Source organism: Petaurus breviceps, unplaced genomic scaffold (genome assembly GCF_028583685.1).
Source record: "Petaurus breviceps papuanus isolate PSGF00001 unplaced genomic scaffold, PetGlider_PUasm1.0 490, whole genome shotgun sequence".
Classification (NCBI taxonomy): domain Eukaryota; kingdom Metazoa; phylum Chordata; class Mammalia; order Diprotodontia; family Petauridae; genus Petaurus; species Petaurus breviceps.
Window position 1 is genome coordinate 12,493,046 of NW_027186352.1, and position 27,422 is coordinate 12,520,467.

General features: G+C 43.2%; 1 protein-coding gene across 8 annotated transcripts in view; it reads left to right on the forward strand.

Moving 5' to 3' along the window:
- Positions 1–23,824, forward strand: part of LOC138172153 (lipase member K-like) — a 38,659-nt gene extending 14,835 nt beyond the window's left edge. For 4 of the 8 annotated variants that reach the window (XM_069101776.1, XM_069101777.1, XM_069101773.1 and 1 more), the window contains exons 4-10: positions 259–460; positions 3,573–3,682; positions 7,200–7,336; positions 16,742–16,888; positions 18,921–19,082; positions 22,438–22,509; positions 23,270–23,824. In XM_069101776.1, the coding sequence (XP_068957877.1) occupies positions 259–460; positions 3,573–3,682; positions 7,200–7,336; positions 16,742–16,888; positions 18,921–19,082; positions 22,438–22,509; positions 23,270–23,509 (1,070 nt within the window). In that variant the 3' untranslated portion in view covers positions 23,510–23,824. Of the gene's footprint in view, positions 1–258; positions 461–3,572; positions 3,683–7,199; positions 7,337–16,741; positions 16,889–18,811; positions 18,884–18,920; positions 19,083–22,352; positions 22,510–23,269 lie in introns of all 8 variants that reach the window. The other 4 variants (XM_069101781.1, XM_069101774.1, XM_069101775.1 and 1 more) reach the window with 4 other exon arrangements.
- Positions 23,825–27,422: the final 3,598 nt, after the last annotated feature.

A 27,422-nucleotide genomic window follows, 5' to 3' on the forward strand; every position in this document is an offset into this window, starting at 1 on the left:
ATTGCCCTGAAATGACCCAAGTGGTAGAGAGTTATGGGGAAAGATATTAGACCTTGAGTCAAGACCCCCTTCTTCCCCCCCTTTCTCCTTCACTCCTCCCTCTCTCCTTCCCTTCCCCCCTCTCCTTCCCTCCCTTCCCCCATCCTTTCTCTTTCCCTCCCCGTCTCCCTTCTACACCCTTAGGAATCAGTTTTGAAAGAATTCTTAGCAGTGATTTGGATCTCTGTCATGTGACTTTGCTCTTCTTCTTTTGTACAGCTCCCTATCGTCCTGTTGTATATTTGCAACATGGTGTGTCAGCATCTGCTTTTAACTGGATTGCCAACCTACCCCCAAACAGCCTGGCCTACATTCTGGCAGATGCTGGTTGCGATGTGTGGCTGGGGAACAGCCGGGGAACCACCTGGTCGCGGAGACATGTGTCCTTGTCTCCAGACTCAGAAGAGTTCTGGGCTTTCAGGTAGCAAGGCAATTCCTCACAATGTGCCTTTCCATTGGTTTCCTCCAAGTATGGCTATCTTCTGGTTGTGTTCCTTCCCCATGAAGAAGGTTCCCCAGATAGCTGAGGGCTGGGGGGATAGTTCTAGATTTGGACACTGGGTCTGAGCCTAGGTTCTGATACTTATGTGTGATCTTGGATTAGTCATTTCCCTTTCCTTCACTGTAAAATCATGGAATTCAATGTTATGATCTTTATGGCCCTTTCCAGTTCTTATTTATATAATCTCTATTCCCTTACTAAAATCAGAAAAAATGAAGTTGTTACTGTCCTTTTATTCATTCCAGGTTCCCCTTATTAGTATCTGGGAGTCACAGTCTCCACAACAAAAGGCTTTGAAGGATGAGGAGTTAGCAAAGGCTTTATTGGTTAAGAGATCATGGGTAGCCCTGGAGAGAGACTTTCTGTTGAGTGCTGAGGTTACTAACTATAAACACCACACACACACACACACACACACACACACACACACACACACACACACACACACACACACACACACACCTTCCCTTCTCCAGGATGAGTTCAGGATTCATGGATTGAGAAGTAAGTGGTGGAGTGAGGAAATGAAGGTGATAAATACTTTTTCTGGTAGTTTGGTTGGGGAAGGGAGAAAAGATGTAGGACAATTAAGTTGAAGAAATGGTAGAGTCCAGTGAATATATTTTTAAGGAGGAGAGAGACCAGAGATAGGAAATGAGTATAAGTGACAAAGGAGGATAAAGAGAGAATGAAGATCAGAGAGAGGGAATGCGGAGAGAGGAAGAGTCAGAATGCAGGTGTGTTGGCAAGGAAAAAGTCCAGCTCTTCATGAGAAACTGAAGCAAAGGAGGGGAGAATGGAGAATGGCAGTGAGGGGGACTGAGAGGAGAATAGCGGAGAAGAGGGAGCTCACAGTGAATGTTCTCTATTTTCACAATCAAGTTGGAGGTATAAGAACCCATGGGGCCTTCAAGATTCTCTTTCCCAAATCTAAATTCTAAGATTTCCATTATCATGGGATAATTGAGGCTGTTTAGAACCCTAGGAAGTAGAACCAGACTGGGAGTGGTTCAGCACCAGGGCAGGGGATAGCCACTTTATGGCTGGTTCTACCTTGCAACTATGCCATGAATATGCATTGTTATGCTGTCCTTCTGGCCTCTAATCAGATAACAGATTCCATTCAGGACAGATGACTAAGCTGGAATGGAGTGTTAGCATAAACTTTCTAGGACCCTGGAGACCTGTCCGAGGGAGGGCAATGTAATGAGGGATGCTTTAGCCATGTTGAGTTTGTGATGTCCATGGGGCATCCAGATGGAAATGTCCAGCAGATACTTGGTGAGTTTCAAGAGAGGAGTGGGGGCTTGTTCACAAGGAGACTCCATAGGAGCTTGAAGATCATTTTGTTCAAACCTTTTTTCTCATAAACAAGGAGAGTGAGGTCCAATGAGGGAAAGTGACTTATCCAAGGCCACACAGATAGTATGGTAATGGCCAGATTTCAAGCCCCCCCCCCCCAAATGCTGCATTCTTTCCATTTCATTCCAATAGAGCTGTTTAAAGAAATACTTGCCAGAATACAGGGGATTTCCTGGGTCAGCCTTAGATTCTTAAAAGATGTGCCATGACCTAGTTTATGCTGGGGCATCCCTGACCAATGAAGGAACACAGTCAAATGCTCCAGCACATGTAAGGGAGTAAATAAATGTGTCCAAGAGGTGAGCACTCCCCACTGAACTCCTTCCTCCTACAACCCAGAAGGCCATGTCCTTTTAAGGGCTTAGCTTTACTGGGAGATGGAGCTTGGCTATAGCTTCCTAGACGTGGACTTCCCATATGAACAACTCACATGGGAATTATCTCCAAAGGGAAAGCACCAAACACTTCTTTTGGGTCAACTTTGGTAGAAACTTCATTAATAAAGACAGAAAAATACTGCCTCTGAAAATTACAGAGTTTGGACCAAATTGTGGTCTGGCAGATTCTTATTGTCCAGAAATATTATCTTTTTCATTTCCTTTAGTTGAATTCCCTCAATATTAAAAGCTGCCTCCTCAGGGCATATATCTTTACCAAACTAGGGAGTGAGACAGATCAGTGAGACCAATGAGAAGCCCCTGCCCTCTCTCATGGAGCTACTAGGCCAGTTGGGGATCTTCAATTGGATAATTCTAGTCTTCTGAATCTCCAAGAGGTTGCCAAGCATGGATATCTAGCAAGGCAGGTCCAGAGTTTTGAACAGGGGATCTTAATGTCTTCTGTGTCACAGACACCCCACCCCCTTTGCAGGTGCTTGAAACCTATGGAGCCCTTCTCAGGAAAATGCTTTTAAATGTAGAAAATATATAGAGTTACAAAGGAAACTGTTTATATCGAAACCCAGCTATCAAAATGTTAGAAATCCTAGTTCCCAGATCCCAAGTGAACAACACCTTGGAAGCCATGACAGGGACCCTGGCATAGTGGATGGAGACCTGGGTTCAAGTCCTGCCTTAGACATACACTGACTGTGTGGCCCTGAGCAAGGCACTTCTTCTCTCAGTTGAATGGAGAAGATTGTCTTTGACTTTGCAAAACTTTACTTTTAAAAGTAAATATATATCTGTAAATAAATATAGGCATATACATATATCTGTATATGCCTATAAATAATAAGGCAGCTGCTGAGCTGGTATGGCAGAGGGGATTTACTTTGACATCAGAAAAGTTACAGGTCAAGTTTTTACAAATCCTAATGTTTCACCAAAGCTAAAGGTTGTCATCTCTGCTCTGATTCGTCCTCATTGTAGAGAAGTGACATTGGGTTCTTACAGGCCGGTGCAGGGGAGAATGAGGACAGTGCATCTGCCCTTGAGGGAGCAGCTCAGCAGGCTAAGAGGAGGCCCCCCCCCCCATAGATAGCTGATTCCCAGGAGATATTACCTATGTCAACCACTTCCTAAGACCTAAGGGAGCAGGGGATCCGTCTCATTGGAGAAGCCCATTAGCCCACAGTTATGTGAGTCTGTCTGTAAATGTTCTTTTGTCTAAAAGCAGACACCCCCAGCCAGAAGGTACAGCCAGCTTCATTTTTCTCTTTCTTTGGCAGTTTCGATGATATGGCTAACTACGACCTTCCTGCCACAATTGATTTTATTGTGAAGAAAACCAGGCAGAAGCAACTGTATTACCTCGGTCATTCCCAGGGCACCACCATTGGTATGTGTAGTCTGATGGGTATGAGGGCCCTAGGTGGCAGCCAGCCTCTCTCCTCTCTGAGAAGTCTCCTGGATGAGGTTTGGCTTAGACAGAGGGGACTACTAGTCCTGGATTCGAACCCCAAAAGCAAATGTGAGGAGGCCCAGCTGGAACCTGTTCCAGCATCTGACATGGAAATTGGAGGATAAACATAAGGCACGTGCACCCAGTTCAATTCTGAGACCCATATTCCAAATGGCAAGGCACAATGGGCAGAGCAATGACCCACCCACTCATACTGACATGTACACAAAGAGATCCTGTCAACACCAATTCTCAAAATGAAATATTTATTAAACAAGAATAATCATAGCAAGATATGAATTCAGTAGAAGGCAAACCAGGGCCTATAGGCCTGAGTGTTGGTAGGCTTTTTTTTTTTTTTTGCTTTTTTGGAGGGGGGAAGGAAGGGCAATTGGGGTTAAATGACTTGCCCAAGGTCACATGGCTAGTAAGTGTGTCAAGTGTCTGAGGTCAGATTTGAGCTCGGATCCTTCTGACTCCAGGGCTGGTGTTTTATTCACTGCACCACCTAGCAGCCCCTATTTGGTAGTCTTTTTAGGGAGCAATATGCCTTGTGGTACTTGCTGTTCTTAGGAAAAGTTCACTGCACTCTTGCTGGATGAAACCTCTTCTTGGTTACTCTCAGGCTATGGAAGGGGGGCTAAGCCTTTCCATAGAGCACAACATTATATTGTTTTAGTGAAACAGTAACCCTGACCCTAGACATTGAGGCAGGAATTTAAGTAACAAAAAGTTTCCTTAAGTCTGAGACATGCAAAGTTCTTCAGATCTTCTCTCTGACTTCTGAAAGCATTCCTCTCTCAGTCAATCAACAAGCATTTATTGGGAGCGTATGTGTTAGGCACTGTGCTAAGTGCTGGGGTTACAAAGAAAGGCAAAAGATAGTCCTGGTTCTCAAGGAACTCACAGTCTAATGGAGGAGATAACAAGCAAAAAAAAAAACCCAAATGGAAAACAACTATGCATGAACAAGCTATAGACAGGATAAATTGGAAATAATGGAGGGAAAGCACTATCATTAAGTGCAGAAGGTGAGACATTACGTTGAACTTGAAGGAAACCAGGAAGCCTAAATGAGGAGGGAGAAATATCTAAGGATGGGGGACAGCCAGCAAAAATGCTTGACTTTTCAGGCTATAGCTGGCACTAAATAGAAATACATACAAACCCAACCATCTCTTTGTATAGCAAGAGAATTCTGGTTTCTCCAATAAGCTCCCAGCAGCTATCAATCCCAGCTCCTCCAATCAGGACAGTTCCCAGATCCACTGTGATATTTGTTGGTTCTCATTAGATTCTCAAATTGCAGATGGAGTTAAAAAAAAAGCAGTTTAGACAACCCAGGAGGTTCTTCTTACACCAGGAGGATTGTGCTTCCTCTAATCAGCCTCCAGCAGCACTGCAGAGGCTGTCTTTCTAGTCAAATCTCAGCCAGAGACAACTTCTCTTATCTTCTGATTCTCCACTTTTGTTCTCTCAAGCATCAGAGCCCAGGCTCTAGTCTGCATCGGTCTCCATCATCTTCTCTCTTCTGGTGACTGCTGTGTCTTCTTATTTTTCTGATTCCATCTTAATTGGGTTCTAATACCTTGAACTGAAGCTTCCTCATGAGCTGTGACTCATCTTAGGTTGAGTCCATAGTCCTCTCTGATAACCAACAATCTACAAGTTCCTCACATTCCCCAAATACTTTTATGATTTATAATTTCTAAATTGTGCCTTTCAAATCCCTGAAAGCAGAGATATGTAAATCAGTGACAGAAAACAATGTATTATTGTCTCTCTGGACCTCAGTCAGTATGCCTTCCTTGGAGCTGCTGTCAAAGAAGTCTTCTTATTATATTTGAGCATCTGTTTTCTCTCAGGTCCTCAGAACAGTGTCAAGTTATGATTCTTACACCAATGTCCTTTTTCTTCCCTTTAAGCAGATCAAATCCCCCCATAGGAAAGAAGATCGATTGAAGGCATTTAGAATGTTGAGTTTGAAGAAGAAACTTAGGAAGTGGAGGATAGCTGTCAGTCAGCCAGTCAACAAGTACTTTTTGAGTGTCTGTTATGTGCTGGGTACTGTGATAAGTGCTGGGACTTCAAAGAAAGGAGTATTTGAATGGTTGTCAGGGGATTAGATCTGTTCTTCTTCTTCTTGGAAGGCAGAACTGGTAGCCGAGGAAGGAATTCACAGAAAGACAGACTCTAGTTTGATATAAGGCAACTCTTCCCAAAGCTAAGGAGCTGCATCAGGCTGTGGGGTCTCCCCCTCATTGGAGGTCTTCAAATAAAGGCCAGATGCTACTTTTCAGGTAGAAAGTAGAAGGGATTCTTCTTCATACACAGGCTGGATAAGGGGCTTCTGGGCCTCCTTCCACCTCTGAGGTATCCACAGAGCCACATTGGGCTAACTCTTCTTTACCATGAAGAACCCCACCCATCTCTCCTGGGCCAAGGGCACAGGGATTATCTCAGTATAACTGAGAGTTTTGTAGGCTGATCCTTTTACCTGAGCTGAATTGGGGTCATTTCCCTGATATAACTTAGAACTTTATGCTAACAAATGGAGCTAATTGAAAACTGAAAAATTGTTTTAAACTGGTGAGAATGGGTTCCTAAAATGTTGGCCCCAAAGTCACAAATAGCAGTGATGGGACTGTAGCATCAGAGGATGGTCTAGCATTCCATGGAAAGCTGGGAAATGGCCCTTGATTCTCGATCATTCAGTCATTTAGAGGGGCTTTTCACTCCCTTGGAATTATCTTTTTTTTAAAAGTTCAGATTACCCCACAGACCCTTGGACAAATCTTCCATCTCTTTTTGAATCCTCCTTCCCCTATAAAGATTACTCATAAATAATCATTTTAACAAAGAGTTCAGCCTTCCTTTCCACTTCTCTATCATCAGTGGTTCCAACTCAGCTAATCAAACCTGAGCACCATTGGCTAAGTTGCTGCCCCTTCCCCCCAAGCCTTATTTTCCTCTAGTCCAAGGATTCATTTTTAAGCAATTGGGGTTAAGTAACTTGCCCAAGGTTACATGGCCAGTTCTTTTTTGTGTGGGTGTTAAGTATCTGAGGCCGGAACTGATCCTGGGTCCTCCCAACTCCAGGGCTGGTGCTCTTACTCACTGTGCCACCTAGCTGCTCCTAGTCCAGGAATTCTTAACTTGGGGTCCCCTATGGATACATTGCAAGGGGCCTGTGAACTTAGTTGGTGAAAAACTCATCTTTATTTCAACATAACTGGTTTCCTTTGCCATCCTATGTATTCTATTTTATGTATTTAAAAACTTGATTCTGGGAAAAGGTCCCTGGGATTTACAAGGTGGCCAAAGAAAATGCTATGCTATCTTCCTCTCTCTGGGGTTCTCATTCTTGCTCCCTTTGGGTTTACCCTCTATCATGCAGGGGGACTTTAACCTTAACCAAGAACAGCCCAGCAACAAGTCTCTTGTTCTTTTCCAGCTTTCATATCATTCTCTACCAATCCAAAACTGGCTCAGAGAATCAAGATGTTTTTTGGCTTGGCTCCTGTTGGGTCAGTAAATCACATTAAAAGCCCTCCGACAAAACTGTTTCCCTTCCTGGAGTCACTAACAAAGGTATGTGATTCCCAGATGTGAAACCAATAATGACCCAAGGAGCAAAATCCCTAATGGACACTATGTAGACAGGCAGTGGGGGTCCAGGAGGTGCTCACCACTACTTGGGGGTTCATTCATGGCCTGCTTCCTCAGCCACATCACTCCCTGCAAGCCAGGGTGCTCTCCAAAGTGGCTCAAACCAGGGTTTCTCCCCATGTTGTAGAATCATTGATGAGGAGTTGACAAGAATCTTAGAGATCTCCCAATGTAATCCTCTCCTTTTGCTGGTGAGGACATTGCCCCAGAAAGAAGTGACCTGTTCCAGGTCACTCAGATCCCAGAATCCAGGCCTGAGATATTTTCCCCACATCCAAGCTTATCTCTTATCAATGGACTAATTTTTCAATTATTTATTAATTATTATGTTAAGGAACTATATTATTATTATTATTTCTTCACTTTTTGGAGGGGGAAGGCAGGGCAATTGAGGTTAAGTGACTTGCCCAAGGTCACACGGCTAGTAAGTGTTAAATGTCTGAGGCTGCATTTCAACTCAGGTCCTCCTGACTCCAGGGATGGTGCTCTATTCACTGAACCACCTAGCTGCCCCAGGAACTATATTATTAAGGCACTTTAATAACCCCTGGGGAATATGAAGATAAAAGTAAAATAGACTCTACCCTCAAGAAACTTACATTCTCTTGGGGGGGAGACAACTATTATTTTTACAAATGTATAAAAAATACACACAAATCCTGGGTACTGCCATTCCAATACTCTCCTCTTCATCTCTCTGTATTTTAAATTCAGTAATCTTTCTCACCAAATCTCCAGCAATGGGTAGAGAAGCAGTTCGGTGTATACACCAGGACATTGCCTGCTTCGTTTCTCTTCCAACCTAGACCTTAGACCAAGAAAATAATTATATCTTTATTTAAATGTAACTGGTTTCCTTTGTCATCCTATGTATTCTAGTTTATGCATTAAAAACATGATTCTGGGAAGAGGTCCCTAGGCTTCACCAGGTGACCAAAGGGTCCCCCAACACAAGAAAGAGATTAATTTGGACAGAGATTGCCTGTTCAGGTCACAAAGCAGGATGGAGCCAGGTTATTCAGAAGATAACAAGTTTAGACAGAAGAACACTAACCATAAGACCTGGGTTTGAATCCTTCATTTGCTTTTTAGTCGCATTTCTTTTATTATTCACAAAAGGATTCTCCCACAAAAGGCTTCCTATAAGGAAAGCCTTCCTTGGGGGAAGCAAATAATATCAGTAATACTGATCCTGTTCACAGCTGAAGAAATTGATACTCTGAGAGACTGAAGAGACTTATCTGGTAATATGAAAATAAGTGCCAGAGCCCAGATTCAAACAAAGGCATCTCCTGGATGTGTTTTCAGCTTCCATTCCTCAGTTTCTCCATTTGTAAATTGTGTTACACTGGGTGGATCAAGTGTTTTCTCAGGGCCTCCTTATCAACAATGAGGATGATAGCATTTATTTAGTACTTTGGAGGTTGTAAAAGCACTTTAAAAGGGCCAGACACATGTTATCTCATTTGATCCTCATAATAACACTGAGAAGTAGGTGCTGCTTCATCTCTATTTTACAGATGAGAAAACGGAGGCAGATAGAGATTGTTTTTAAGTGACACAACAAAGTAAATGTGTGAGACAGGATTTGAATTCAGGTCTTCCTGACTCCAGGTTCAGCATTGTTTTCATTGTACCGGCTGCTATGATAGCATTCCACTTGCAGAAAAGTACCACACCACCATCATCAGGGCGAAGGATCTCTCTATGATTAACCCTAATGAGGTCAAAGACAATTTTTCTAAAGACCTGGAAACCTTTATCATCAGTGTGGACAGAAAGAGGACAAGTTTATAGTTCTGGGTGACTTTAACACCAGAATAGGCACAGATTATCAGACATACCAAGGAGCCCTTGAGACCAATGAAGTTGGAAAAATAAGCAGCAACAGTCACTTACTATTGAAGACTTGTGTATCTCATGACCTTCTTGTCATCTATACTGTCTTTCATTGACCTACACACAATACCTTTGAAGCAAACACTGGCATTTAATAGACTATGAACTTATAAGGAGAAGACATTGACGGGATTGAGAGTGATGTAGGCAATAGGTGGCAAGGAATACTATACCAATGAAAGACTCATCCTCTCCCAGCTAAATATTCACATTCAATAAAGGTGATGTCCACAAAGAGAGATGACTGCCACAAGACTTAATGTGAGCAGATCAAAAAAGCTTCTCTAAGTGCTTTGTTGCTAACTTGGAGGGAAACTTGAGCCAACCCACAGTTGGCAGTGGCAGACCAAAGCAGTGGGCAGATTTCAGAGACTGGGTGGACAGCACCACATTTACTCATTTGGGCCAGAACACTCAAAGATCCAGATTGCTTTGCTGAAAATGATGGGGAAATTCAGAAGCTGATAAGCAAAAAAAGACAATGCCACAGGGTTTGCCAGCAGGATATTTCATCCTTCTCTAAGAAGAGAGCATTTAACTCCATCAAAAGTAAAGGGCAAGCAAAACTTGGAGAGATGCAGGATTCTTGACTCAACAAGATGGCAGACGCAATTCCGTTTTGCACTGACAGTAACAATCCAGAGCACTTTGATGATTATCTGAAGGCCATTTATGGGTCAAAGACCTATGGGACAGCTCAGCAGTGCTAATGGAACCACACTAATTGTGGTTATATTGAGGTTATACCTCAAGCTGAAGTCAAGCCCTCTCCGGCCAAACCTCCAACTGAAGAAGGGTTTTTGAATGCTTTTAGGCTCCTCTCATGTGGCAAGGTGCTTGGTGTTGATTCTACTCCAGCTGAGATTTACAAGGCATGGGGCCCACTGCTCCTACAAAAACTGACTGAAATTTTCTGGGGTATATAGCAAGAGAAGGATATCCCCCAGGACATCAAGGATGCCTTCATTGTCCACCTATATAAATGAAAAGGAAAGAGGTTGTCTTATGATGATCACAGTAGGGGTTTCTCTCCTAGTCATTACTGACAAGATTCTTGCCAGTCTTCCTTAATACACTGATTGTCTACTCGAGAGTCAGTGTGGCTTCAGAAGAGGCCAAGGAATAAACATGGTCTTTGCTGTCTGACAACTCCAGAAGAAATGACAAGAACAGAACAGAAATCTGTACACATCTATTGATCTAAGTCTTTTGATACTGTTAGTCATGAGGGCTTGTGGAACATCATTGCAAAATTTGATTTCCCAGAGAAGTTCATCAGTATGGTATGCCAGTTCCATGATGGCATGCTTGCCAGGTTCTGGATAATTTACAATGCCTCTTGAACGTTTTCAGTCACCAATGGGGTAAAGCAGAGCTGTGTCTTGCTCGTAGGCTTTTTAAGCATGATGTTTTCAGTGATGTTGTCAGATGCCTTCAGTGAAGATGAAAATGGCATCAAGGTCAGCTACCACACTGACAGCAAATTATTTAATTTGAAAAGACTACAAGCCAAGACTAAAGTGGAACGACAGTTACTTCATGAATTTTTTTTGTAGAAGATTGTTCACTCAATGCAGCCTTAGAGGTAATAAATTAATGCAATAAAGTACGAATCTATTCTCTGCCACTTGTGTTAATTTTGGCCTGACAAATAACCCTAAGAAAACAGAGATTCTTCACCAGTCAGTACCACACCATCCCAAAATGGAACCATCAGTTGCAGCAAATGGAGAAATATTGAAATCTGTGGATAAGTTCCCTTACCTTGGCAGTATACTTTCCAGGGATGTCTACATAGATGATGAGGTTGATACACCCATTGCCAGAGCTAGCTCAGTGTTTGGGAGGCTCCAAAAGAGTGTCTGAGAGAAGAGGTATTAGGCTGAAAGTCTACCAACTAGGGTCTACAGAATTGTTGTGCTGACCTCCTTGCCTTATGCCTCTAAACCATGTGTAGTATACCAACAGCATGCCAAGAAACGGAACCTCTTCCACTTGGATTGTCTTAGCAAGATTCTGAAGATCACCTGGCAAGATAAGATACTAGACACAGTGAGCCAAACTGCCAAAAATTCAGACTGCTGCAGAGAGCACAACTCTGATGGGCTGGCCATGTTGGTTGAGTGTCAAACATACATTTGCCTAAAAGATTATTTTTACAGATGCTGAGCATTGTGTACCTGCACCAAAGAAGACTCTGCTCTGTGAGCAAAGCAGAATTTCAGCAGCTCAAAGCAAACATGAGATGAGTAAATTTAGAGATGTCTCCACTCCAAATGTTCAGATGGACTCTCTGCCCAACCTGGGCTAGAGTCTTCCAAGTTCATATTGGGTTGATCAATCACAGTTGGACACACTTTACCTTGACCCTGACATATTGATGTCATTTTCATCCTTTTTGGACACAGACAACAATGAACAAATAATAACATTTGCTAACCTTTATATATCACTTGAAGCTTTGAAATGCATTTTCTGTGGATTATTTCAATGGATTCTCACAACATTTTGAGCAAAGACCCAAATTTTATTCTTCTTCTTTGATGAAGAAACTGCAATTCAGTCTCCCCTGCCTCCTAATTCATTATCTCCTGGATATCACACTGCTCCATGAGGGAAGGAGTCCAGAGGACCTTTCAAGTCTCTTTCTGTTCTTAAATCCTGACCTTACCTTTAATGGCCTTCCTTTTCCTTCTTTCACTCTCTACCTCTTCCATTTGTTCCTCATCCCTCCCCATGGTATTTCAATGTCCCATCCTCAGCAAGTCACTTAACTTCTACCCATTCATGCCTTTCTCTTCTCCCCCAACTAGGCAATATCACTATTCAGGCATATCTAATCTGGGAATTAGCAAGCTTGAAGAAGAAAAGACATGGGGGAGATGTGAAATATTTGAAGAGAACTGAAGTACTGTCACATGGGAGAGGAATTCCATGTGTTCCCCATGCCCCCAGAGGCAGGGCTAGGGAGAATGGGCAGAGGCTACAAAGGGGCAAATTTCAGCTCCCTAATAATTGAAGCTATGTGCAATTGAACCCCAGTGCAATGGGCTGCTGCAGGAGGTGGTGAGTTCTGTGCTCCCCAGAGACCTTCCAGCAAAGCCCAGATGCCTATTTCATGCAAATGAAAATGAGGTACAGGTTGGACAAGTTACCTCTGAGGCCCCTCCCAGCTCTGAGGGTTGGGGTTCCATGACTGAACCCAATGCACTGAGTCTTTCTCATCTGTCTTCCTAGATCTTGACCCATTTATCCTGGCCTTTGTTTACCATAGCTTGACTTTTGAATACTGACCTACTCACTGCTCTGGCCTTTGATACCTCCCTAGTCTGTATAGCAATGTTAGTAAGAGCAACACGTTCCTGTTGCCTCGCCCAGGGTTCCTGATCTAATCTTTTTTACCTATGCCCCAGTATGGCAAGCTTGCCTTCCTCTACCCACACCTGAAGCTCTGTAAACAAGGTATTAAACTGACTACTACATGCATGGATTCTGGGTGCCTTTCTTGCCCAGTATTTTCCTCATTCATGATCATCAAGCACTGGTCCATTCTGTTCCCTGAAGGTTCATTGCTTGTCATAGATTTTGGAAGTTCTGGAGCAGGAGAGTCAGGAGAGCCCCATGGTTCAAACAGCATTGTTGATTAAACAAGTCCCAGAAGAAACCATATTTGAGGTGGGGCAGGGAGAGTATTTTGCAAAGGCAGATGCTTTTTTATAATAAGATATGACATTATGGTTGATTGTTGTCCTTCATGCTCAAAGAGGACCAAAATGAATCTATGTCAAGGCAAAGGTACAGTGTGCTTAACTGTGGCTGATCAGCCCAATACAAGCTTGTAAGGCTCTACTAGAGGTTGGACATTTGGAGGGGAGATGTCTCTAAATTTGTGCATCTCTTGTCTTCTTTTGCTTTGTTGAGGTGCTGAAATTCTTTGTTCATAGAGTACAATCATTTCTTTGATGAGGGCATGCCCTCCTGGATAGTCCTGTGCCAGTGTCTCCCATGTCTCACAAATGACTCCAAAGTTCTTCAGAAAGACCTTGAGAGTGCCCTCTATTGCTTCTTCTGACCTCTGTGTGAGCATCTACCTTGTGTGAGTTCTCTGTAAAAATAGGCAACAACGTGGCCAGCCCATCAGAGTTGTGCTCTCTTGTAGTAGTTTGAATTTTTGGCAGTTAGGCTCAAGAAAAGACCTCAGTGTCTAGTGTCTTATCTTGCCGGGTGATCAGAATCTTGCTAAGACAATCCAAGGGGAAGAGATTCAGTTTCCTGACATGGTGCTGGTAGACTGCACAGGATTTACAGGTTTAAGACAGTGAGATCAGTACAGCAACTCTGCAGACCTTCAGCCTAATATGTCTTTTCTCCCACACACTCTTTTGGAGCTTCCCAAACACTGAGCTAGCTCTGGCAATGGGTGTATCAACGTCATCATCTACATAGACATCCCTGGAAAGTATACTGCCAAGGTAAGGGAACTTATCCACAGATTTTAATATTTCTCCATTTGCTGCAACTGATGGTTCCATTTTGGGTTGGTGTGGTACTGACTGTGAAGAATCTCTGTTTTCTTAGGGTTAATTGTCAGGCCAAAATCAGCACAAGTGGCAGAGAACAGATTCATCGTATCTCAGACTCCAAGGCTGCATTGAGTGAACAATCTTTTGCAAACAAAAAAGTCATGCAGTAACTCTCCTTCTATTTTAGTCTTTGCTTGTAGCCTTTTCAATTTAAATAATTTTTTTAACTTGTCAGTGTGGTAGCTGCCCTTGATGCCATTTTCATCCACATTGAAGGCCTCTGACAAGATCATGCTTAAAAAGCATGGGAGCAAGCACACAGCTTGGGGATGATTATCCAGAACCCAGGCTAGTATGCCTTCATGGAACTGATATAATACATATATTATATAACTGCATAATACAATTCATTTCTCCAGGCAACCACATTTTTTCATGATCTTTCACAAGTCTTCATGACTCTCAGTATCAAAGGCCTTGGTCAGATTGATGAACATTGTGTACAAATCTCTATTCTGCATTAAACAATGAAGAACATTATAAGATGTAGAATGACATAGTATAATTAACATTATTGTCATTGTCCTTAACACTGTTCCTCTACAGTGGAGGAAGCCTCCCTTAGGAGAAATATTCTGGAGATGGTTGAGCTCAGGGACTGAGCTAGTCAGGACCATGAAAGTCCAGCAGCAAGAAGGAAGTGAACTTGAAGTCCCCAGGTGTCTTCCTCTGAGGGCAACCTTGGAGGAGGGAAAGCTGGACAGCTCCTCTCCCTGTCTCTGAGACCTGTGTCTCTGTCCCTCCTTCTTTCCCCCATTGAGTCAGCATTTTTCCCATTCCTGGACACTTCTAATGACAACAAGCATTTATTAAGTGTCATCTATGTGCTCAGGCATCTGAAATGCAGAAGCAGAAAAATAGTTTGGCTCAGGCCTTCAAGGAACTTACATTCTATTGGAGGAAAGATCGTGTGACATTGAGTTGGGGGAGGAAGAGCTGTGGGCTGGTTGGGACCCGAGGTTAGGACCCAAGGCATAGCCCTTCTGACTTCCCTCTCCTTTTTCCTTTGAGCTTCAATTTTCTCCCCCTAGGTGTGATGTCCTATAGTCCTGTGTGACCTTAGGCAAGTCACTTTCACTTACCAGACCCTAGGTTTTTCATCTACATCATAAAGGATTTGGACCAATCACCCCAAACTTCTCTAATCCCATCAGTCAGCCTAACCCCTTCAGCATATCTTGCCCAGGCTCAGGTTGTCTCATCCTTTTGACATCACATCCCAAACTCTACAGTGTCCTTTCCACATGGTCCTGGCCCCCAAAGGGGCACATGCCCTTAAGTGGAATTGGTGTTTATTCCTCACGTGACTTAAGGCAGCTCGTTTTTCCTCTTTCAGCCTTCTGTAAAATGAGGCAGTTAGACCACTAGATACTCTCAATAACCACTTTAATCTCCAGAACCAACGAGAATCCTCTATTAAGATGTAAATAATCAGGCAGGTATAAAGTCCTAAGTCCTTGCCAGCCACGTATAAAGATGAGGAGGGAGTGATAGGCAACGAGAGGAGGAGTAGCTTTGCGAAGGCAATCTCCTTCTGTTTCACAGTTTTGCTTAGCTCACTTCTCCCATCCACCCATCCACACCCAGCAGTTGTTAGTGTGAAGCCAGCCCCTATGTAAGTGAATCGGAAAGAGCAGAACTGTAAGGACTTCTCCTCATCCAGTTTCATCCCTCTCCTTCCATCCAGCTGCTAAATTGAAATTCCTAGTGCAGAGGGATGAACATACTCCGTTTCTGCTCAAGAAGCTTCACTGACTCTCTCTTGCCTCTATAATCAAATGCAAATTTCTCTGGCATTTAAAACCTCCCACAATCTGCCTCCAGTCTGTTTCCAGATTTATTCCCTGGCAGCTAGATGGTGCAATGGATAGAGATCTGTGCCTGGAGTCAGGAAGACCTGAGTTCAAATACATCCTCAGACACTTATTAGATGTGTGATCCGCAGAAAGTCATTTAACCTCTGCCTGCCTCAGTTTCCCCAGTTGTAAATAATAAGAATAGTCGCTACCTCACAAAGTTGTGAAAATTGATGATAATATCTGTATAGCACTCTGCATAGTGCCTAGAACACAGTAAGCACTTAATAAATGCTTATTTCCTCCCTTCTCTCATTACTCTGCCTTATGAACTCTGTATTTTCTGACAAGCTGGGCCACCTCAACGTTCCTCGTACGCAGCATCTCATCTCCCACCTGTATGACTTTGCCCAGGCTGTCTTCCGGTTTGGAATTCACTTCGTCCTCACCTTCACTTGGAGGTGTGCTGGAAGACGTTCAGCAGTGCACTGGGAGAGGTGCTGCTCCCATGACATGCTTTTAAGTTTAATCTGCATTATTACAATTTTCTCTTAAGTCCCACAATCAACAACATAACAAAGCAGACCCCAATTTGTAGTATTTTGCTAATTTTCAAGGGGCAAATGCTCACACTAACCATTTGACAATTGGCTCTGCAGAATGGTTCTGCCTCTGTCCTTCAAGCTTCTTTGCTTCAAGGATAAGCTTCCCTGATCCCCCACTTCTTAGCATATTTCCCACCCCAAATTCCTCTTCAGATGTTTTGCATTTACTTCTGTGTATATGCTATTCCACCCGCCTCCATGAGAATGTACATTCCTTGAATGTGTGGACTGTGCTAGAGACTGTGACACCTTGAGCAAGTCATGGAAGCTCTTTGAGCCTCAGTCTCTTCATCTGTAAATGAAGGGGGTTGGAGTCAGTGGCTGCCAAGATTGCTTTTAGCTCTGAGTCTTCAGTGCCAGGCACTGTGCCTAGCATATAGTAAGTGCATAATCAATGTGTTTATATGAATTGAAGTCTGGATATGTTTATCATTCCTTTGGCAGGTTCTTTTTCACAGAAAAGCTATTTTTTCAGACACCAAGTTCAATCAATTCCTTGCAACCAAAATATGCAACCTCTGGGTTTTTCACTGGCTATGCAAAGGCATTTTCTTTGCCACATATGGATCTGACTATAGGAACATAAATGAGGTATGTGGAGGCATCTTCCCCTGGGGGAGGGTTGGGGAACAAGTTCTTCTCCTTACCTATACTAGAACTATCTGGAAATGATACTCAGGGCTAATTTTCTTCTCTTTAATTTGGTACATCCAAAGCCACCAACAACAAACCCCTGTTTTCATAGGTGTGGGGACAGCTCTCAACCTATCAGACAGGCTTCACTACAGTACAGGCTCATGGGACCAGAGATTTAAAGTTGGAAGGGACCTCTGAGGTCATCTAGCCCAACCTCTTCATTTACAGATAAGGAAACTGAGACCCAAGGAGGTGAAGTGACTTGTCTACCATTACATGTAGACTCGCACATCTAGAGATGGAAGGAATTGTAGAGGTCAATTTAGTCTACTTTGTTCATTTTACAGATGAGGAAGCTAAGGCCCAGGGAGGTTAACTTGTTCAAGGTCACTCAGATCGCTGCCTTCAGGTGACCAAGCACGTCATAACTTTGTGGTCAAGTTTTTGGTGATGAGATCCTGCTCACTGAGCAGGGATGGTCTTTGCTTGACATTCTTTCTCTCCCCATACTTGGCCTCTGTACCTTCTCCACTTATGATCATGAAGTCACAAACCCTCCAGTTTGGGAGGGACCTCAAAGCTTTCTGGGCCAGTCCACACCTGAACAAGTATCCTTTCAATTATATACTGAACAAATGACATAGTATCTGCTTGAGGTCCTCCAGCAAGGGGAGACCAGTTCTGAATGGAGGTCATCTCTCCCACTTGGGAACAGCTGTTCTTTGGGGCTGTTTGCTTAGATCAGCCCAAGCCTGGTTCTCTGCCAGTTGCCTAATGCTTCTAGCATAGCCCTTGAGAGCCCACGGTCCCTAGGAAAACAGGATGAGTCCTTGGAGAGTGATTTCAGTGAAGTTTTGTTACCCTAAAGTTGGACAAATAAAGCAGAGCTGGTCTGAGGGAGAGGCCAACCTAATGCTATATTGGGAAAGCCCCATCCCACACAGTGAAGTTGTGAGAAATCTCACCTTTCCCCTTCATTCCTTTGGAATAAGGGGAAGTCCCCCACTGACAAAGAAATAGCCAGTGCTGGGTGAGCTCACAGCCACCTGCATGTAAATGGGCATAACGAGCCTTCTCCAAGGAGCAGCTGGCTGAGCTTTGTTGAAAGGATGGACAGCAAGACCCAGGATGATCAGAAGCTGTGAGGGATGGGATGGATGTGGCATCAGTTCAATTCAATTCACTTCAGTGCCATGTCTTTCCACTTTTTCTCCTTTTCTCTCTCCTCAAAGTTTGGTTTCATGTTCCCCCTAATGGTCTTCTGCTGCCACTACTTTCCCTCCCCCCAACTCTAAATCTATGATTCCTTGAATCCCTGCCCTGTCCCATTATCTCTGTGATTTGGGGCAAGTCATTTTGTCTCTCAGAGAACCTCAGGTCTTCATCTGTTAAATGAAGGCATTGGATTAGATCAGAGGTGTTTGACCTGAGATCCATAAGCTTTTATTTTTTTGTATCATTTTATTTCAATATAATTGGTTTTCTTTTTAATCCCACATGTTTTATTTTGTGTATTTAAAGACATTACTCTGAGAAGTCAATGGAATGCACCAGACTGCTCAAGTATTCCATGACACAAGAGAGCCTTGGAAAAGCCCTGAATTGAATGATCTCTAAAGCCCTACTTGCTTCCAAATCATGATCCTATGAATCACATCTGCCACGTATTATCTTTGTGGTCTTGGACACATCTCCCATCTCTGTGCCTCACTTTACTTCTGTGTAAAATAAAATAGTGATCAGTAACCCACTAACCTCATGGATTCCCTTGGTTCTTTAATTAAACCATCCCATTAGAGATTCTTCTTCTAATAGGCCTTTCCAAGTATGTTGGCAAGTTGTAATCAGATGGGATAAAGACACATCTTTCTTTTCCAGAGTCGCTTGGATGTCTATATGTCCAATTATCCGGGGCCAATATCTGTTCAGAATTTGATCCACTGGGCACAGGTACTGATCTTAAAGAGCTTATTCCTGCCCCCTGCAGGTCCCTCCTCCTGCTCTAGAGTCCTCAAAGAAACTTCATGAAGAAGGGTTGACATTTCTGGAGGAAGTTCCCCAGCCCCATGACACTTCAAAGAGGCATGATCTTGAAGGAAACTTTACTGAGATCTATGTTCCAATCTTGACTCCCATTCTTGCTAATAGTGTGAGTGGCCCTAAACAATCATTTAAGCTCAGTTTATTCCTCCACAAAATGGGGGTAATCAGGATAATGCTACTGACTCAGAATTGTCTGAATAAGTATGTGTTTGGGAGCCCTTTAGCAAACCTCTCTGAGCCTGTTTCTTCAACCATAAAATGGGGGGGGGTATAATAATTACATTACCTACTTTACAGACTATATCAAAGAGAAAAAGGAAACAGTATATAAATGTGATTTATTATTAGCCAATCTTAGTTTTCCTACTTTAATAACTGCATCATCTTTCCCTCTCTCAAGGATTTAATTTTCTCCTCTGTACAATGGGGGGGAGGGAGAAGGTGGAAGCTGCAGAGAACATATGATAACACGCCCCTCTTCTCAGTAAGGAGGTGGGAGCCCATGGTCACAGGATACTGCATAGAGTGTCAGGCAGGGGAGTATTTGACCCCTTGATTCTGCTGACCTGTTTTCCTTTTGACAAAAGGGGGTTGAATGTCAGAGGCTAAATCAGGAAATACGGTGTTTAAAAGACATCAGCACATTTTTTTAAGGGAGAGGGGTCTACTATATTTAATTCAGTTCAACAGAAATTTTATAAGGCCCTAGCCACTGTGGAAGGCAATAGAGATACAAAGTATTTATTAGTAATCACCAGGCATGTGCTAGGCATTAGGCATAGAAAGGCAGAAACACAGTCTGCCCTCAAGGAGTTTGCCTTGTACTGGGAGATACAATGTCTATATAGGTCAGCAAATAGAAAGTAAGTATAAATTCTAAGTATTTTTAAGACAAGGTTAGTTTGAAGAGCCGAGGGATCAGAAAAGGCCCCATATCGGAGATGAGGCTGGAGCTGTGCTCCTTCAAGGCAGTGGGACAACATTCCAGAAATAGTGGTGAACCACGTGAGACTCGCTTATTAAACACCCTTTATGTGCCAAGCACCATGCTAAGAGCTGGAACAACAAAACAAACAGTTCTCTCCCCGGGGAGCTCATAGCCTAATGGGGGAGACAACATCCTGAGGCCTAAGTCTGTACAAGATCTAGACACAGAAGACAGAGCTAAGCTGAAAGAAAAAGCCATTGAGTCATTGGGGAAACCAGGGAAGGCATCCTGCAACAGGTGATTTGGGGGCTGAATCCCAAAGGAGACCAGGGAAGTGGGTGAAGGTAAAAAGGGAGAGTGTTCCAGCTATGGGGGGAGGGGGGACAGTCAGTGGAAAGGCACATAAGCAGAGATGTTGTGTCATGTGTGAGAAAGAAGCAGGAGGCCAGTGTCAACAAATCAATGTGGTGGGGAGGAAGGTATAAGCAGCCTGGAAAGGTAAGAGAGAGAGCTAGGTTATAAAGGAATCTGAATGCTAAACAAAGCACTTTCTATTTGATCCAGGAGGAAATAGGGAGCCCCTGAAGCTCATTGGGCAGGGAAGGTGATATAGTCAGACCTACTTTTTAGAAGCAGCAGAAAGAAGGATGCATTGGAGTGGAGGCAGGGGAAACTTGAGGTGGAGAAACAAGTTAGAAAGCTACTTTAGTGTTGCAGGCAAAAAGCGAGAAGAGCCTGAACTTGGGTGCTGACTCTACCCAGAGAGAGAAGGGGTCCTATAGGAGAGCTCTTGTGGAGATAGGGTCAAGGCAGGTCAGGCTTGAGAAAAAGGTCACTGGTTTGACAATTGGCTATTGCTAAATTTGGAGAGGGCAAGATGACTGCTTATGCAAAGACACAGAGAATGGAGTAGAATGTGGCAATGGACTGGATATGTGGGTTTAGAGTAGGACACTAAGGATGTGAACCTAGTTAACTGGGAAGATATTAGTATCCTCAACAGGAACATGGAAGTCAAGAAGACGGGAGAATTGGTGGCCAAAGATAATGAATTGTTTTGGATGCACTGACTTTGAGATACCTCCAGGAATCAGATTCTTGATGTCCAAGAAGCAGTTGGAGTTACACAATGACAGATCAGCAGTGGGACTAGAGCTAGGTATCAAGACCTGGGAACCATTTATTTGTAAATGAAAACTGAATTAACAGAAGCTGATGAGATCACCAAGTGAGATAGTATAGATTGAATTGAAAAGAGAAGAGAGTCCAGGACACAGCCTTAAAGAATATCCATGTTTGGTGGGCATAAGACAGATGAAGACCCAACAAAGGGAACTGAGAAAGACTCAGTAGGAGAAGAACCAGGAGAGAGTAGTGTGATGAAAAACTTAGAAGAGAATATTTAAGGAGGACATGGGACGTTGAAGGCCGTTAGTATAAATACATGAGCTTGAGAGGACAGAAAGCCGGTGAGCCAGGTACCAAACTCCTGAAGAAAGTACAGAGAATGATCTGATGTTCAGTAGATAAGGACCATTAGAATCCGAATTTTGGTGATGAATTTGAATAAACTTCCCATTAGGAGAGTGGCTACAGAAGATGGAGTGTCTGAAAGAGGCAGTGAGGAGCATTCTGACTCTCTCTGGCAATTATATATATATATATATATACATATATATATATAAATATAAATATCTATATCTATATATCATGAAATATGAGAGAAGATACACCTGGAGCTGGAGAAGATGGCCAGGAATGCAATGCCATTCAGTGGCACTCTAGTGTCTGAGAGTGACAGAAGACAGGATGAACACAAGAGGAAGAAGTCTAAATTGATGGGAAATGTATTTGTTACAGAATAGATGTTCCAGAGACTACAGGTGAAGGGTGTGGGGTATTGGAGTAGGATATTGCATGGTAGGATTGAAGTGGATGCGATTGAGAGAATGGTCAGTGGGAACTGGGAGGGGATAGTTTTCTCTTAGGCAGTTGGGGATTCAATAGCCCTGGCATTGGGAGAATAAGAGCCTCCCCCCCCCCCACATCTATGTATGTCTATAGACAGACAGACAGACACTAGCAATAGGGTATGATTCTGGTGGGATCAGTTGTACTGATGAAGAATGTGACCTATATTTGTTCTTCTTGGCCTGGTGTTCTCTCAGCTATGCACACAGGCTTAATGACTATCTTGCCTTGCATATTTTTTCTTTACTCTGATTCTCCAGGGTTGGCTCCTTTGCTCTGTGTTCCTTTATGGTTCATGCAGACAGACTTTCCATGCCCACGTAGCAGTAGGGGATGAGGTCTAGACCTGGGATCTCAGTGAAGAAAGGCCTCCTCCCCAGTACAGTTCAGAGACTTCTCTAGCCTAACGAGCAGCTGAGAGTCATGGAGTCCATGTGTGCCAGTGACAGGACTTTAACTCGTGTTTTCTTGGCTTAGAGACTGACTCCCTACCCACTCTACTGCTGTGCTCATCTCTCTTCTATGTGTGTGAAGCAGAGAATTCTTCTTCTCTTCATCCTAGATCATTACTTCCGGGCGGTTGCAAGCATTTGACTGGGAGGATCCAGCTCTGAACATAGTACATTATAATCAGGTATGTGCCGTCAGACATGGTCAGGCTTTGTGGAAGACTATCCCCAACCAACCGCATATTTTCCTGTAGCATAGACCCTACCTCGGATCCATTTCAGACCAATACTATTGAACAAAAGGAAAGTGTTAGCAATTTGCTTATGTTGCCTGTGTAAATCCCAGGCTTTAGAGCTGAAAGGGACCCTAGGGATCAGCTGGTTTAATTCCTCTGCTTCGTAGGAGAGGCCCAAAATGAGGTGCCCATGGTCACACAGTTAGTAATGAGTACAAGAATAACCCACATATTAAGATTCCATGGACTCACTCCGACACAGTGGGGTGAACCAGTCCTATAACCTAAATAGACTAAATCTATCTTTAAAGTCCCATCAAGATCCCTTTAGTCTTCTGAGATCTTCAAAAACTAGCAGTCAAAAGATGAGCAGTGCCATGACCTCCAGAAAGTGGAAAAAGTCACACGTGGAATCAAAAGAACTTGGACTAAAGACAATTTCTGGTGCCCTTTGGGTGATAACCAGGGGACAATTCTTGCTTTTCTGCTCTTGCTGTGCTGGCGCGATGGTTCTCAAAGCACTTTTTATAAGTGTAAGCTCTGCTGTCAGCATGACTACACATGCAATCCTTCTCACCAAGGCCACAGTCTTTCTCATAAGGATTGCATAACCCTCGGAGCCCTGGAGGAATTGGTTTACGTTTCTAGGAAAGGTTTCTCCTACCATGTGGTTCACTGAGAAAACATTTCCCCCATTTAATTCATTTAGGTCACTCCTCCTCTGTACAATGTGACGCTGATGATGGTGCCGACTGTGTTGTGGAGCGGTGGAGAAGACATGCTGGCCGACCCCGCAGATGTGGACAGTTTGCTCCCCAATATCACTAACCTCATTTACCACAAGAGGGTCCCCTACTACAATCACATGGACTTCTGCCTGGGAATGGATGCCCCTCAACAAGTTTTCTATGAAGTAATTAGTATGATCATGACAAATATGCAAACTTAAATACGTTGTAGGTTTCTCTCTGTCTCTCTCTCTCTCTCTCTCTCTCTCTCTCTCTCTCTCTCTCTCTCTCTGTATCTTTGTCTCTGTCTCTTTCTGTCTGTCTCTCTGTCTCTATCTCTGTCTCTCTGTGTCTCTGTCTCTGTCTCTCTTTCACCAAGCTGAGTTGGAAGATGGGGGAGATTCACAGATGCTTTTGGGTGTGTGGGAAGACTTGCTCTCCAGTTCTTGTGCTTGGGAGGGCCCAGGAAAAGACAGTGATTGCTTTCAATGTGCTATTGAAAGGCCTTGCTAATTATCATGAAAGAAAACTTAGGACTCTTGGTGTCAAATCTGTTATAGACATTATGTCTGCATATGCATATACACACAAAAATATACATCTATACATGTATATACACATATATGTATATTACAAACACACTGCTTAGAGGAATATTCAGAGAGGACTTTCCGCCCAGGGCAAGTCTTCATACATGTTTAGAGAATTTGAAAACAAAGACAAATTTTTGCCAAGCTAAAGCAAAAGTACAAAGTCCTGGGTAGAGTTTTGGACTCATTAACAGAATAATAGTGGTAATAATGTTGGAAGGCCTAACCCAAAAGATATCTCTCTATCTAACCTTAGATTCAGAGATCTCATACTATCCCCAAACTTAATTGTCTTCTATAAAGAAAGACTGATGAGACTGAAGACTAATTAGACATCAGAAAAGAGGAACATTGAGACATTATCCCTTTGAGATTTTGACTAAGAATGAATGAGTTTGGGACACCAAGGATTTTTATCAATGACACTAAATTAATACCATTTAATTAATATTTAAAAACAGAAGTGAAGGGGTAGTGCTTAGTAGGCTGATATATAAATATACACAAATATTTATGATGTCTACATACATATCTGTGAGTGTATGTGTAAGCATGTGTGTATGACAAAGTGGTTGAAAGGCAATCTACTTGAGCGAACATTAGAACATGGAAGAAGAGATACTAGCTGTGATGAGTGTGAGTTTAAGGTGTAGTTTCTGGTGTAAGAGAAGAGAGTATGAAGAGAGAATTGTCAGAGTGCTTGGCACAGTGCTTTCCAGAAAACCAAACCCAACCCAGCCTGAGAGGAGCTGCGTAAAGAGGCTGGAAAAATCTGTGTGGGATTGTTTATATCCCACATAGGCAAAGGGGTGGGGAATTCGGGGCTGGCCACTAAAACTCACCACATGACATACACCAACCCAGGGTGAAGAATGAAGAGAGACAGTGGTAAGATCTGGTTCTGCCTACTCCAGAGACGTTGGATCCCGAGCTCTCCTCTCTGTGATTCTTCCCTTTTCCATGTGTTTGCACACATCATAGACATATGCACGTGGGTGGCATCTGTGCTTTGTTTGCCTTTCCTGGGCAGAGCACCAAGCTACAGTATGGTCATATCCTCAATCTTTCCTCACCCACAAATGCACCACTTCCATGTTCATGAACTCTGAAATTCCTTATCTAATCACAATCTGCTGTCATTGCACTTCTCCCTCTGCCTTCCAGCCCCAAACCCTTTTCTTCATCCTCACTAGAACCTCCAGTCCATGAACTCCTTTGTTCTTTCTCAGTATATCATACTTGAGCTGGCTACATTTTCCCCCTTCCTCATCTTGATTCCTTGGTGAACCACATATGTTCTACATTGTCTTCTTCTCTCAAGTCCTTTGTCCTATCACTTGCCTTCCTCTGCCATGCCTCTGCCTTGATTCCTTCCATCATCTGTTGCTGTGGCTCCTACTGAAAGAAGCAAGAGAAATTCAGGAAACTACACTGCTGCCTGACTCCACTACAAATGCATGCTATGTGATCTCAGCTGGGTCCTCACTGTGGCAAAGCGATCTTTTGACACCTTCCTAATTGACTCACTATCTTACTTCCAGAGGCTTTTCCAAAGCTTTTGATCCATCACCAAATCTCCCATATTGCTTCTTCCCTCCATTCTCTCAGCTAAGAACCTTGCCTTGTATGTCACTTAAAAAAATGAGGCCATTTGCCTAGAGCTACCTCTTCTCCCCCGTCCTTCTCACCTCTCATTTATCTTACAATTGTGGTCCTTCTCCTTGCCAAGGCAAACTCCTCTGTATGCACAAGTAATTCCATTCCATCTTGTTTTCTCCAGAACATTGCCTGTTATGTCAACCCCATTCTCACTGATTTTCCATCTTTCCCCATCTGCTGGCTGCTTCCCTACTGCCTGCAAACATGCCTGGGTCTCCCTATAGCCTCAGAATATCCTCACTTGATCCATTCATCCCTGGTATCTCCCCATATCTCTCCTTTTTGGTGACAAAATTCCTTGAGAAGGCCACCTATGATGATTACCCCCACTTGCTTTTTTTCTCACTGTTTTTTCTTGATTTTCTCCAGTTGGGTTTTTTACTTCATCATTCAACAAACTCTAAAGTTACCATTGATCTCTTAGGAAATTTAATGTCCCTTTCTGCACCCTGATCCTTCTTAACCTCTCTGCAGCCTTTGACACTGCACCCTCTCCTCCTAGATTCTTTAGGTTTTTGTGAAAGTGCAATATCCTGGTTTTCCTCCTACCTTTCTGACCACACATTCTCAGTCTCCTTTGCTCCATTTTCATTCTGGTACCCCCTCCCCCACAATGGTAGGGGTCACCCAGGACTCTGGCCCAGGGCTTTCTTCTCTTCTACAAGCATATGATTACATTTGGTGATCTTATAAGCTCTCACATATTCCATTATCTTTCTGCTAATTGTCCTCAGATCTCATCCTAACCTCTCTCCTATCTTCCAGACTCAAATCTACAACATCCTTTTAAATATCTCAAACTGGATATCCTATAGATCTCTTAAACTCAACATGTTCTAAACAAAACTTATCTTTCCCCTAAAACTGTCCTCCCCCCACTTTCAAGTTACTGTTGAGGGCACCACCATCTTCCCAGTCCCAGACTCAGACTGTAGGTGTAATTCTTGACTCCTCGTTCTTTCTCACCACACACCAAATCCGTTGTCAAGTCCTGTCCATTCTATCTTTATACATCTCTCGTATATATTCCCCAGGGTAAAGTGAGAAGAACCGGGACAATATATACAATAATACCATAATAAAGTCATACAACTATGAAAGGCTCTAAAGAAAGTGTTCAAGTGTGAGGATCACTCGTGATTCCAGAGGATCAATAAAGAAGTGTCCTACCTCCCTATTAATGACAGGTGATGGACTCAAGAAATGTGATGAAATATCCCCTTTTGTACATGGCCACTGTGGTACTTATTTTTCTTGACTAGACAATTTGTTAAGAGAGTTTTGTTTTTCTCTCTTCCCCCTCCCCCAAAGTAAAGGGAGAAAAAGTACTTTTTAAAAATTTTTTAAATTAATTTTTTAAAAATGCAGAAAGTCCCTAGCAGCTGGAGGAGCTGGGAATGGCGTCCTACAGAAGGCGGCATTCCATTGGAGTCTTGTAGAAAGTTTGAGATTGTAAGAGGCAGTAGTGAGAAGGGTGAGCATTCAAGGTCCAAGCTACAGTAAGTACCTGAAGATCTTTAATATCAAATGTGATGTAGGAAAGCTGAGCCAGGACAGCCCAGCATGATGTGCCCACATGGACAAAGGTTCTGTATGCCATGAGCAAAGCAGACTGGTCAGCAAAAGCATCCAGAAAGGATACATGAGATGCATAAATCCACAGACATTTCCATCCCAAATTTTCTAACAGACTGTTTGTGTCCCACCTGGGGTAGTGCCTTCTGAACTCATTTGAGACTGATCAGACACAGCCAAATACACCATACCCTGGCTGCAACATTGTGGTGCCATTGGGCTTCTTTGAAAATGAAGGATGGGGCCATTCTGGAAAGATGGCAGAGTAGGTCAGACATTTCTAGGCTCTCCAGATTCCCTCTACAAATGG